Source organism: Cottoperca gobio, chromosome 14 (assembly GCF_900634415.1).
Source record: "Cottoperca gobio chromosome 14, fCotGob3.1, whole genome shotgun sequence".
In the NCBI taxonomy this organism is placed as follows: domain Eukaryota; kingdom Metazoa; phylum Chordata; class Actinopteri; order Perciformes; family Bovichtidae; genus Cottoperca; species Cottoperca gobio.
Window position 1 is genome coordinate 9753845 of NC_041368.1, and position 14084 is coordinate 9767928.

At 40.1% G+C, this 14084-nt stretch overlaps 1 protein-coding gene across 1 annotated transcript; it reads right to left on the reverse strand.

The window, feature by feature from the left end:
- Positions 1-4359: 4359 nt before the first annotated feature.
- gucy2d (guanylate cyclase 2D, retinal) lies at positions 4360-12909 on the reverse strand. The gene is made up of 18 exons (XM_029447953.1): positions 12063-12909; positions 11629-11930; positions 11125-11497; positions 10951-11035; positions 10736-10850; positions 10461-10580; positions 10271-10351; positions 9998-10174; positions 9751-9907; positions 9514-9663; positions 8928-9076; positions 8648-8811; positions 7472-7664; positions 6795-6969; positions 6048-6146; positions 4767-4861; positions 4576-4658; positions 4360-4444 (listed from the first exon to the last, which is right to left on the reverse strand). The coding sequence occupies exons 1-18, from the start codon at positions 12907-12909 to the stop codon at positions 4360-4362; spliced, it is 3450 nt and encodes a 1149-aa protein (XP_029303813.1).
- Positions 12910-14084: the final 1175 nt, after the last annotated feature.

A 14084-nucleotide genomic window follows, 5' to 3' on the forward strand; every position in this document is an offset into this window, starting at 1 on the left:
TCCACTTGCATGAACTGATCCTTCAGAGTTCAACCTTTTCTAATAGCCCAAACAGTGCATTTTTATCAACCACAGGTTCATAAGGTTATCATTCAATAAATCACCTCTTAGGTGTTTTGTTGTGACCACTACCCAATATGCTTTAATTGTGAAAACCAACCTGCTATGTTTCCGGTCTCCGCCTGGCGCTCTATGGATGACTTGACTCAGCTTCTGCTGGACTGGCACCTCCAAGCCGGTGCCAGTCAGATGCTGTAGGACTAATGGGAAGCACAGAGGAACTCGGTGTTCAGTCCGGGAACACGTTGGACCGTTTATGTCGTTTAATTCAGCATTTATTTTTGGATTGATTTAACACACTGACAATGCGAAGACAGGAGGGAAATAATTGCAGAACATAGTGTTTGAGAGGTCAAGGTTTATGCAGCTATATGCCTCATAGATTTACTGTTGAATGTCATGCAGGCATTAAATATATGTACATATTTTTGCAACTTGGGCAGCTGCAATTTGATCATCTTGACCATCAGTTGCAAGACATGCCAGGCTGAGTTGATGATAACATGCAGTGTAGCATTAATCCAATTAAATTTGAAATAAATGCCCTATTGTCCTTTAATGGGCTTACCTTGACTTGAACAAGACACTAAAGGGACCTTGTGGACTAAGGTTTTATGATTATTTATATTGTGAGCCATACACAGACAGAATATTTACGGAATAATGCCACATTCCTGTTGTATACACTAATGTATACCCTAAGCAACAACAAAAACCTACTCAACATAGGAGTGTAAAAGGAAAGTCTCTCAAACGATCTGCGGTTAATACCCAGGGCTGTGATTGTACCAACAAAGTGCCAAAAAAGGTTTGGCATAGCAACCTGTCAAACTGATCAGATTGTCCTCATAGTAACCTCTGTTTGTGGCAGAAATAAGAATTGCATGTGCGCTGCTCAGGGTCTCTGATATCACTGGTAGATAACACTGCTAGTAGTGCAGACATGATCTGTATGATTTGGATAATAACATTTAAATCGTTTCACAAATAAAAAATATTATCTTTATTTCTTCCCTGGTAGATAACCCCTAAGACACGTTTGTGGTGGCGTTTTAAGACTCTTTTAAGAAAATCTCATTACCTAAAGTCACTAAAGGAAAACTATAATTATGTAAGATACACGGTGCAACTTTAACATGAATAAGATTTAACAACATTTGGAATGAACACGATGAAATTGTGACAAAATCACTTTGAGGGTTTGTTGACTGTGTGCAGTGTATTCTTTTTTTTTTTGTTATATTTTTGGGCTTTTCATGCCTTTATGATAGTGGGAAGTGCAGATTGTGAAAGGGGGGGAGAGAGAGAAAGGGAATGACATACAGCAAATGGCCGCAGGTCAAAATCAAACCAGTGGCTGCTGTGGCAAGGACTCAACCTTTTTATATGGGTCGCCTGTGCTACCGGGTGAGCTACCGGGACGCCCCTGTGTGCAGTGTATTGCACAGAATTTGCATTATGTAAAGCCATCCTTAAATGTTCATTGGATTGTTCCACTACAGACTAAAACCAGCCAAAAAGCTTGTTAGTATCACTGTAACTTGCTTTGCTTGGATTTAAGGTGAAATTGTAAATCCTAAATTCCATTGAGTTACTGTCTCTTCTTCATAATTGAGTTGCGTTTTGATGTTGCGGATACTTTAAGTATGTCACCCCGTGTGTCCAAGTCCTTTTACCCATTTACAACACCACTATTTCAAAGGTTAAAGCTTGTTATAATTGAAAAGCATGAATCAGAATTGACAAATAAAAGCCACCAACTTAGAAATATCAAGCTATAAATGACTCATCTGTCGTTTAAAGAGTGATTTACTGGCCTGTACTGAACTTCTGATTTATTGGTCCAGTTGTTTTGAATCTTAATTTAAGGTGCTGTCAAGGAACCATTTGGGAAAATATCCTCAACATATATAGCCTCAAGAGTTTTTGAATGAGACAAACATAAAAAGACTCAATCTTCACTAAAATCATAATTTATTTACAGAAACACATTGAGAACACTTTTAAAATGAACAATACAGTACGTTCAATTTGGATGAGATCAGTCTATTTGGCAAATTGATTAAATATCTAGCAAATGTAGGTCTTACCTATATAGATTAAATCATTTTGTTCTTAAGATACCCATCAAAGAAACATTCAGACAGCTTTTCCCCCATGTTCATTATCTTGATTCAGAAACCTCTTCGGCAGGGGTTTGATCATACTTGAAAAGCCAATGCTAAACACTTAATAGTGTGAAAGACGACACCACAAGCCACCTGATGATCAAGTCATCTGATGTTCATTTCTTTGTCTATGTTAGAACTGGACATAAATTGTGCTCCCAAGGAAGTAAATGCCCACAGACTGAAGCTGTAGTTGGAGAAAAATCCCATCCTGCGGCAGACAATTAGCAATTCAACAGAGAGTGAGTGAACAATACAGTCTCTTGCTTTTTGAATGTACTGTGATTAAACCCTTATGTTTTGTTCAAATCTCCTTTTGTGTCATGAGTTTAGGGAACCCAAGCTGAAGAAAAACTCCACAAAAAAGTCCCTAACCCTGCAGGACATAAAGACAAACTAACTATGTACAAATTTACAGTATATACACATCCCCAAGCGAAAGAGAAATGACTCAGAAGACTCTGTCCTCCCCCTTTTTAAATGCCTGCTCCCCCCATATGTTCTGTAAAATCCCCTGGGGTTGGGCATGGGAGCAACTTAGTGAACATTTGTTCTCAGAGGACCTTCAGATACAGCCGCTGTTTGGGGTACCGGAGAGTTCAAAAAGAAAATAATGGCTGAGAAACTCAGACACTGCCAGACATTTTCCTCTAGCGATACACATGAAAAGGCTCAATCTGCTGAAGCACATTATTTGAGATCATAATTTCAGTCCATTGACTCAGACATTCTGCATATCAGTGCTGAGCAGATATACTGTGCGTTACAGAAATCAGGTCTGTCCCATCAAGACCCTGTTAAACACACAGCCATACAGTACAGTCGGACATGCACGCAGCATGTTTCAGTAATGGGCTACATGTTCTGTAGGTGAAGCTATCGAGAAAATGCATCGTCGTTAGTGAGCGACAGTTTGGGTCTTGTTTGCATGCTGCGTATGTCTTCTGTGATTTGGTACAAATGGTCAGTAGAATGTTTAAAGCAATACACACATCATTAAAAAGCAATACATACTGTATGTAGTTTCATGACATCATTAGGGAGAGAAACATACTGTAGATGCACATCGTAAGTCTTTTAAGAACAATATCACGTGGGTCCCAAGGCATTCTTCTGAAAATGATGAGTCATTAAATGTTGGGATTTATTCATTTTTTCTAGCTTTGCAGATGTCTTGTACCCAAGATTATTTCCCGTATGTATCTTTATAGTTACCACTGGAACAATTCATCTCGACTAAAATTTAGAGCACATTTTTCTTTAAGTTACACTAAGTTAGAGTGAAACAGTCAAATCAAGTCAAATAGGCCTTCTGCAGTAATAAGATAAAATGTGAGGGGACCCAGTTGTCAAAGAGATATTGTGTTATTAAAAAAATACCTATATTAATCTAATATCAAATAAACAAACCGGATGCTTTGTTTGACATATTTGAACCATGTCTGGATTATATGGTTTCATTTATCAAGTGTGTGAATTATCACAGTAATGCTGCCACAGAAGATACAATCAGAACCTGACCTGAGCTCTTAACCCTCACTGACCTATCCGCTGCTTAAATGACAGTGATTTTTATTTATTTTTTTATTAGTTATGAGTTGTTGTAAAAGGCTAATGTTTCTAAAGTGAGCGCTCTATTATATCAGACCCTTTGGGTGTTCATGATGAAATCTCTCCAATATCTCTACAAAGCACAAATATCAGTATAAATACATGCAGTACATGAAGTACACCGGGATGTTACACATGATACTGTGGTCGTTTTTGTAGACACATCTTTCACGTCTAAACCAACACTTTCTGGATCTGCAATTTAACCTTCATATGCATATTATGCTGCATGTATACTTTACTTTCTGTTGAACGAATATAATATGGTTGCCTCTTCTACAATAAATATTATTTTAGTATCGAAATGATTTCCAAGAAACAGTGAATTCCCAAGTCACTGGTGCTGGATTTCATTTGGAGCAAAGCGCACATTATAGTACATTGTGGTTGATGCATGTTCACCTTTCCCTTCACACATCTGTGTTATTTTTCACTGAAAAACAATGTTGAACTAGAGATGATCACTTTTCATTCTGGGACATTAGTAAAAAAAACGGGAAAAAAAACAAAAACCACCAGCCTAGCTCATCTTCTTCTGTCGATCCAGGAATTTTTGTCTTCTGTCAGGAGGAATCTCCTCTAAAGTAATAGCCTGATTGACTCCCCTGTAATAAGAAATACAGATTTTTATCTACCTTGACTGGGATCATCATTTGATTACGTTAAAATGTGCTACAGTATAAATCAGGGAACACGTTTATACATATTTGAATGAGTAAGAAAAACATTTTCTTACCCTGGAAGGTCTGGAGGAATAGGCAGAGGCTTGTCGAAATCCTCCCTCCCTACCAACCAAAATGTGTTTTCAATCCCTTTTCCCTAAAAATAATCATTAGCATTCATTAGCTATTATTACGATACCCGTGATACAGTGTGTACATTGCATATCTTATGTGCATATTATTTAAACATTTTGATTAATTTTACCTTTAACTCTGTCATGCCTCTGCTTTGGATTATGTATCCGAGCTTCAAGCTGTTCAGGACATCAACTGTGGTTTTGTTGACATGGATTCTGTAAGCTATGATAGAAAATAAATACATTTAACAACATCAACAACAACAAAAATTACATTTGCATACTGAAATTGTTTTTGTTTTAATACCAGTTATATATGTACAATATTTATTGGTTTTGGACATTTCAAAGGTTTAAAATGATTGAATCTGAAGAAATATAGAAAGTCAGGCTGTCAGCTTGGTATTAAGCCACTTGGTGGCAGTAGACTACTCACGGATGCTTTGCTGCTGATAGCAAACATACAGTATAGTCAAGCATACATGCACAATTGTTATTCTAGAAGTGGTGCACACTGTGGAAATATTTCACTACAAGTAAAAGTCCTGCATTCAAAACCTTAGTCAAGTATGTGCATGTTGCATTTGACAGGTTGTGCTCATTTGAACTCCTTTATATACTGTTGGCTAGTTTATGCTTTATAAAAAGTTTAAATGTAGCTTAAGAAGTAGGAGAATGTTCTTTATAGTTGCCACTGGAACAAGTCATCTAGACGAACATTTAAAGCACATTTTTACACTAAGTTAAAATGTAGCTTAACATAAAGAAACACTTTATCCTTCAGTTTATTGGAAAACATCATTTTCAAACATAGTTTTCACAGGACAGGAAGTGTATGAAAAATGGTGATCTGAAAAATAAGTAAAGCTGTCAGAAAAATGTAGTGGAGTAAAAAGTACAATAAGTGCCTGTGAGATGTGAGATGTGAGATGTAGTAGAGTAGGACTATAAAGCTGCATAAAATCGAAATACTCTCATTTGCACTTACATACACTACTTGAGCAAATGTACTTATTAGCATTCCACCACTGTATTTTAGATTTAGTAAATTAGACTTCCACTGCTCAGTTTAAAGGTGAATAGTTTAATTTAACACAGTATGATCTTCTGGGAGCTCCATCAAATGTGAGAGTTTTATTCTTAAGCATAAGTGTACTTAGCAGTTACTACTTAGCTTCATACTTAATTAATACATCATGCAGAGGGTAGCAGGGGCAAACTGCCCTCTAATCAACTCTCACTCAAATTGCCCTCTAATTCTGCTGATGCAGTCTTAAAGGATTAGTGAGGACTGCTCACTTAAAGCCCTGTTTAGCCTCAGGCAGCATGCACACAAAACTACACCTGTCCTCTCAACCACTATGTAGATTAACAAAAAGATAATATTTAATGATGTTTGAGATACTCACGCAACGATGTGGACTCCATTCGAGAAGCTGTGTTGACAGTGTCTCCAAACAGGCAGTACCGGGGCATCGTAAGACCCACTACTCCTGCTACCACCGGGCCTGCAAACATGGCATGCGAAGTTGGGTTGACTGATTATGTCACTTCTCCCAGGCAAGCAATATCTTACATCATAAACCATTTTGTGTCAAATCTTGACATTTTGGCATGAGACTACAACTTTGAAGACTCAGTTTTCTTTGCACATCCTGCACAACACTATTATATTGTACATATGTGTGATAGTCTTTTTCATATTGCTATTGTAAATCTTTCTATTCTATTTTTTTTGTTCTTGACTTTTGCCTGCATTTTTATTTCCTCTTAATGTGTTTACTGTATATACCAAACACCAAGACAGATTCCTGGTAGTTGAAAACAAACTTGGCAATAAAATAAAAGAAATTCATCGAATCGAGTTACAAATCCAAAGTATGCAGTGTGTTAATTGGATGACAGTGCTCTAAGTGGATAGCGTTTCACTGTTCCAGGAATAAGTTCCAGACGAAGGATAAAGGAGGTAAAAATACCTCCTTGCCTTTAGCAGCTTGGGCACCTGTATTCCTCTGTAACAAATTCACTTTTACTCCAGAGCGGAGTTTGGATTTATTTCATACCATATTACTCATTGAACGTCTATATGACTTTTACAGTAATCACTCTGTATATTGTGATCATCACAGCACAGAAAGGATGGACATATTGCTCACCAGTGTGCAGGCCAACACGGATCCTGACCTTCAGATCAGGCATGTGCCTCATCTTGAAGGTCCCAATGCAGTGTAGGATGTCAAGAGACATGTTGGCCATCTCAGCTGCATGACGGTTGCCATTCCGAGTGGGGACTCCTGAGGCTACCATGTAGGCATCTCCGATAGTTTCCACCTAAATACAATAACAATTAGAGTTCAACACACACACACACACAGACACAAATACACACATAACGTGGTATTTTCTCTCTCACTCGTTCAACACTGCAACATTTGAAAGAACTGGCCACCAGCAAAATAAAATAATTATTTTGATGAATAGTGGACATATAACTATGAAATACCTTCAGATCAGATTCGATTCAGGAGCAACAGAGAATTAATTTTTTTAACAACACAATATAGAGAATCCTAGATCTAATTTTTGTGGAAATACAAAAACTTGAAAAAAGATTTGTTTGCAACTTTGCAAAATTGCAACACACACTTATTCATTTATTCATTTAATTCTAAGAAAATTAGCTTGGCTTATTTCTAGCTATAGAACAAATATAGAAAAAGATTTAAATATACCAAAAATACTATAAATTGGCAATAAATGCATCTGAGTAAAATAAATAAAAATAAATAAAGTAAAAAATCAGTTACTTTAAGCAAAATCCCCCAATTCTCACCTTGTAGACATCGTGCAGTCCAATGATGGCATCAAAGAGTGTGTAGAGGTCGTTGAGTAAGTCGACCACCTCGATGGGATCGCTGAGAGCTGATATGGTGGTGAAGCCCACGATGTCACTGAAGTACAGCGTGACTTCGCTGAAATGCTCGGGTTTGACAGGCTTGCCCGTCTTCAGCGCCTGGGCCACAGACCTGAAGGAAGAAGATGATGAGCGGAGGACACTGCTGTGGTGCTGAAGCCTCTCTCAGCTTGAGACTACTCAAAGTGATCTGACACTTTCTTGTATTTAATTTTTCAGCACAAACAAACTAATCCCATAATAAATGCGATGATTTCAGGATTTCCTCCCAAATTATTATTATTGATAATTTCTAACAGGCAAAGTGTTTATAAAAACAAAACTGAGACACACACAAAGACAGCATGGCACTACTCTCTCCTCTCAAAATTGCAGGTTCCGAATAAATACAGGAAAAGACGCCTCTCTTTGGCAGATCTGTTCAATGCATTCATTATTATTTCATCTAATATGATAAAGATTTAGTAAGATATGATTAAACTAAATCCAATGCTATGAGGAACATAGATGAGTATGTTAATGTGTCCTTGTTGTGACTTTTAGATGAAGACAATTCTGTTAATAACCTCCAGCTCTACAAATCATAAAAGGACACACATCTTAGCTGGCTGACCTGCACTTGCACATACTGAGATATATCATGCAGTATTGTAAATGTATATTCTTCAAAGACCTGAGGACTTAAATTAACTCATTACTGATTCCTTCTTTAAAAACAAACCTTTAATAGAAACGGGACGTGACAAGAATAGAATCATCAATCAAATCTACTAGCAGGACATGGATTTCTCTGTGGTCTTGATTTATCTGCATTTTCGGTCTCCACCGTTCCTGAGAATTATTCAATTAATCCCTGCAGAAAACTAGTACAGTAAGTCAAGGAGCAGCCACCCTGCTGCTGAACAGCTGAACCAGCACTGAATCCCTGAAAGCTTCAGGGTGGCTGTTTCTGACCTTTGACCTCCCTGCGAAAGTAAAAGGAGCTTCATTTACATATGATATTCTATTGTAATTCTGCTGCTCTACTGGTCTCCACTGTAACATCACAGTTTCATTAGGTCTGTCATGTGCCAGCTAAAGTTTCCGGGCACTCACTTGGGCAACATCTGAGCCACCAGTTTGTCAGTCTTCTTCCTCTCCACCTCCAGCTCTTCCGTCCGCTCTCTGATCAGATCCTCCAAGTTGGAGGAGTACTGTTCCAACATGCGCAGCATAGAGTCGATGATGTTGGTCTTCTTTCCCTTGGTGATGGACTTGAACTGTCACATGAAAAGGAATGAACAGGAACGTCATCTCCAATTTTGCTACATTCATACAGAACAACATATAAAAGGAGGAGTAGATGTAGATCAACTTGTGTTTTCTGTGTTTTCACCTGTTTGAAGATCTCCTCAAAGGTTGGCCTCTTCTCCGGCTCTTCACTCCAGGCCTGTTTCATAACCTGTATCACCTCTACCGGGGCCTCGTCCACTGAAATGGTGGGCCGACACAACGGAGGAGGCTCTTTGATCTTGCTGATAATCTCTGTCAACACACACACACACACACACACACACACACACACACACACACACACACACACACACACACAGACAAGAACACGCAAATGTTAATCACACACAGAAATGCACAAAAACAGACACAACAAATTCAACACAAATGTCTCTGACGTGATTAGTCTACTAAACTATCAGGCTGCCTTTTCAGCAACACTTCTAATATTTTTATTTTTATTTTAAATTTACTGTGAACTGTTTTGAACAATAAATAGCATGTTATTATCCCCACAGGTGGGAAACGGAAAGGACAGGATGAGCATTTCAAGTAGCAATAGCTTAGATTTAGCTAAAATATTGAAAATATGAATAAATCCTTTTGAACATGTCACCAACACTTTCTACTTCTTCACTGTTTATTTTCAAGTTACCATCCTTTAGGGTTGCTAATTCCATATCACTCACCCCTGGGAGGCATGTCCAGCATGCAGAATGGTGTAGAGCGAGAGATGACCTCCTGCCCGATGATGGCGAAGCTGTAGACATCTCCTAAGAAAGTGCCCCTTCTCCTCAGAGTGGAATTTCTCAGCAGCTCAGGAGCCGTCCAAAGCAGCTCTTTATTGAAAAAAGAAGCACAACGATAAGTAAGCAAAGAATATTTACAAAGTAATGTGATTAGTCTGTGGATGCACATGAACTCACCATCTGGCTTTTCCTCTCCAGTGTCAATGCCTTGGGCAATCAAAATTTCATTGAACCCATAATCTGTCACCTTCAATACAAAGCGCCCGTCTACCACACAGTTACGGGATTTGAGTCGTCCGTGGATGACGTCCCGATTGTGCAGGTACTTCAATCCCTGATAACAGTTTAAGGAAAACATGTGAGCGTCGAAGAAATGTGACAAGATGGGAAATGGAACCTATGTTTGTCATTTTGTCTTTCTTACCCGAATCAGATCCATTAACAGGGAAGACTTGAACATCCAGTCAAGACGCACTTCCTCGTTGCTAAGAAGATTCTCCAAGCTGCCCCTGGAACAGTGCTCGGTCACAACACCAAAGATCCCAGAGTCGTAGAACAGTCCCAGGAACAGATTGAGGTTCTCGTGCCTCATGTCTCTGAGCTGAAGACAAAAACATCAAGTAACTTTACGCTGCAAGATGAATATCACGCACCTCAATCCTTGGCGGAGGTAGTAATAACACACACATTCACTTACCTTGATAAAGACAAACTCAGTGCTGCCATTGACACCTGATACAGTTCCGCAGGGGGATTTCTTCAACCAAACCCAGTCACCCTGGGACGTACACAAAAGGACACAGTGTTTGTGAAACCAAGGACAACCAAAGGCACAAGCACCAAAATGATAAAACAGGAGTTTATTGAATGCGTCTGACTCGCCTCACCTCAAACACAGCAACGTTGGAGTTGTCTGGGGAGGAGGCCAAGTAGCTGCGACCCGACACAGATTGGTGAGGCGTCTTCATGTCGAGCTGGCTTTTCAGGATACTTTCGTCATTGATCTTCTGCTCGCACACACACACACAGAGTTCAAAGAGGACGGGTCAGCTTAAAGTACATAATCTTTTATGGGTAAACTACTTTTATACATCTAATCCTTGCAAAGCAGAGAGAAGCAAAAATGCAGTGAGTTTTGTCTGAGATTCAGCACAGAACTGACCCGTTTGCTGATTTGAGTGTTGATGAAGATCAGGTCGTCCAGGGTCAGAACGACCTTCGATGGTCCACTGCTGCTTCCACCACCTCCAAGGCTGAACCCAATCCTGCCATTTTTCCTGCAAAACACAAACAATTATAACATTCAGAATATTTAAAAAAGACCACACTCCTCTACACCAGATGAGATATGATGCTTTGATACTCTGCCGTACTTACTTTAAATAAAAAAATAAGTTAACTCCACCTCCAACAAATGTAATGAACAGGAGGAGAAGGAAGAATAGAGTCACTGTATCCAGGCCTTTGGGAAGAGAAAAAGTCAGTTTGTATGTGTTGAATTATTCAGCAGCGCATATTTCTTTCTTGCAATAACATTTCTACTGAACTCACCTCCAGTACAGGCAAAATATGGGCTAAACCAGCAGCTTGAGTCTGTGTAGGGCGTGCTGCCTGCAAAATGAATAGAGCGGCCGAGGTATTTCAAGTTCCTGACCCCACCATATGTATGAGCGGCTTCTAGCACATGAGTGGAATAGAGAAAGTTGCCAACGCCGCTGTAGTCCAGCACTACATAGCGAGCCTGCATGCCTTCACCGTTCCTGCCGGCCTTCAAGTGCTGATTGAAGCCTTCAAATTCAAAGCCACCTCTGCTGTCACCCAGGATCTGACCCGTTACCCAACGGCCTCCATTGGCGCGGGCCTGCTCAGCAGCCATAGCTGTGTAGTATATCATGTTGTAGATGGTGCCAAAGAATGGAGAAACCTAACAGAGGAGACAGATGATGTGGTGATTCTGATTCGATTAAAATGTTTGTAGAGGTTTCTTTGTTTTTCCTCTTCTTCCCAGATGTGTCATAATTTTCTATTATAACAATATACAATAGAGAGTCTTACCTGCTCTGGTGGGGTGCTGCTGCGGATTTCATAGCTGTCCTGAGCGTCTCTGAAGGCCTCGTAGAAGTTGCGTTCTCCAGAGTCCATGGTGATGGTGAGGACCCCGTCATAGGCTTTCCGCAGCTTGGTGTCATTGCCCAGCGTATAGTAGGGTGAATCCTTGTAGGGTAGTGAGTACAAGAGGGTGTCGTAGGGGATGAACACGTAGCCACGGTCGATCATACGCATGTCCATGGCTGTTGTGAGAAGCTGGTACTGGGCTTGGCCACCAATCAGGACAGAAGGCATGCACATAATGATCACTGTGGAGAGGAGACAGATTAAAAGCTGATTGACTTGCACGATTCATATAAACAGAGTGGAGGTTGTTTTAATGTTGTTATACAATAACTCTGATAAGATCTTAAAAAGTCATCTTTACATCTAAAACTCACCTCTGACCCGGTCTGTTTGCCGCACTTTTGTCAGGGCTCTCCTAGGCCCGTCCTTGTCGGATTCCATAGTGACCATAGGGTTGACAGGCAGGCCAAGGGCCCTCAGTGACGAGGCCAGCTCCTGTCCTGTGGATTCCCACAAATCTGTCTCATCTGAGATTATGGACACATGGGCCCAACTAAAGAACTGCAACACGTCGAAAAGTACACGGGAGGAAAGTGGCAGTGGCCGCAGAAAGCTGGAAAACATCCCTTCTTTATTCATGTTGGGTTTGAGGCAACCCCAAGAGAGAAGCCCAACATCCCACTCTTTTGCATACAAAGCAGCCGAGGAGCAGTAGCCTGGGTTTGCGGGGCCTAGGAAAGCAGCACCATAACCTTTCAGCTCAGCAAAGCGAGCTAGGGCACGGGATGACTTGCAGTCCTCATTGATCAGCGTGTAGTCATACCAGTAGCCTTTGTTGAGGTAGGGGTCCTTGTTTATGCGGGCGGTGGCGAGGCGTGCAGCCATGTCAGGGAGGGATTTGGAGTATAAGATATCACACGTCCATGGTCCAACCAGGGCCACCTTGAAAGTGGTCGCCCAGGCTTGACAGGGCAGAATTGCGAGAATGAGTAAGAGCAGAATAAACCCATTCCCACACCAGCTCCTGGAGCGTTGCACAGGGTCTGATGGCAACTGTTTAGATGATGAAGCCGCTAATGATTTAAACAGACTATATCTACTGCAACTGTTCGTAGCCACTGCTTGCACGTGTCTTTTTCTCTTCACTTTTATTGAGTCGTGCTGCCATCGTGGGTGGTAGGACAGGTTGTGCAGAAAGCGAGGGTCTCTGTGACTTGCCATTTTCCTCACACAGCTATTCTGACGCTTTAGAAGGGGAGGAGAGAGTTTATAGGGATTATTGTGACAATGGGTGTGTCTTCGTGGATAGGACTGTCTCCCTTGACACTCAGCAGGCCTCTAGTCCAAAACTGGACAGGCGACGAGATGACCCTGAGCCATCACTGCCTCCCGAAAATAAGGAAAAGAAATTGGAATTAGAAAATGTGAAGCTCGACAATTCAACATGATCCATATTTGCATCGTAAATGATGTGATACAAGCAAGGACACCTCACACCTCAACTTGGAACTTGTTGACCTGTAATGTCCAACATAATGTGTTGTTGAATCTTATCAGCATCCATCTGCCTCATGTGTGTTACAAGCTGATTAGCTCTGCCGGGACACAGGGAGTTTAAAAAATCAAGTGCCAGTTAACGTGGAGCTAAATCTGGCCTTGATGTCTCTATTTGGTAGCTCCCTTCTAAAGTCAATCTCTTCTTCGAGATCTTCTCAGTCATGCATATATGGATGATTCGATGCTCAGATTCTTGAAACCTGCATCTAAATTTGTACTAGCTGCTAAAAATATATCTAAATAGTTTAATAGAGTTTACACTGGTGTTTCAGGTTAAATTATAAGAGACCGTCTCACTCTATTAATCCTTCAAACATTAAGTGCATTTAGGGACTTTATTCCTGAAAGACAAGGACACTGAAAATCTATCTGAAAAATAAATGTGTTGCATTTATTGCATGCAAATACATGTTAGCTACTTTCTATTCATAGCTGGACAAACGTTTTAAATGTTAAAAGACTGGTCTGCTATAACTATAATCTTCTGCTAAATTTAATGTCCCCACATAACTCCATGAATTGACATTTTTCTGATCTACTGTAACCTGGCAAGTACGTTCTAAATCCCTACTTTTAAATCCTGTTTTTGACTAATAAACAAACCCAGCTGAAACTTCATTCTGTGTTCAGAAACACACTGGCTGCAACAATGGCTGCCCATGTCAAAAGTATTGACAGCTGAGCAAAAAGGTTAACCTGCCAGACATGAGGAGAACTTTAGTTGCAGCTAATGGTAAAATTCAGAGCATTGCTTCTGAAGTATATGGTATTCTAGCTTGAAATAAAAAATTAAAAAATGTACACCGATATAATAGTGGTTTAAAAAGACAATTAAAAAA

Bases quoted from the DNA above. Each gene is read 5' to 3' on its own strand.
- gucy2d (XM_029447953.1), bottom strand. From the start codon at position 12,909: ATGGCAAGTCACAGAGACCCTCGCTTTCTGCACAACCTGTCCTACCAC. The intron at 10,581-10,735 runs GTCAGTTCTGTG...GTGTGCGAGCAG, and splicing joins ACACTCAAATCAGCAAACGG to AAGATCAATGACGAAAGTAT. The intron at 4,659-4,766 runs GTAAAATTAATC...GATTATTTTTAG, and splicing joins GAGGCATGACAGAGTTAAAG to GGAAAAGGGATTGAAAACAC.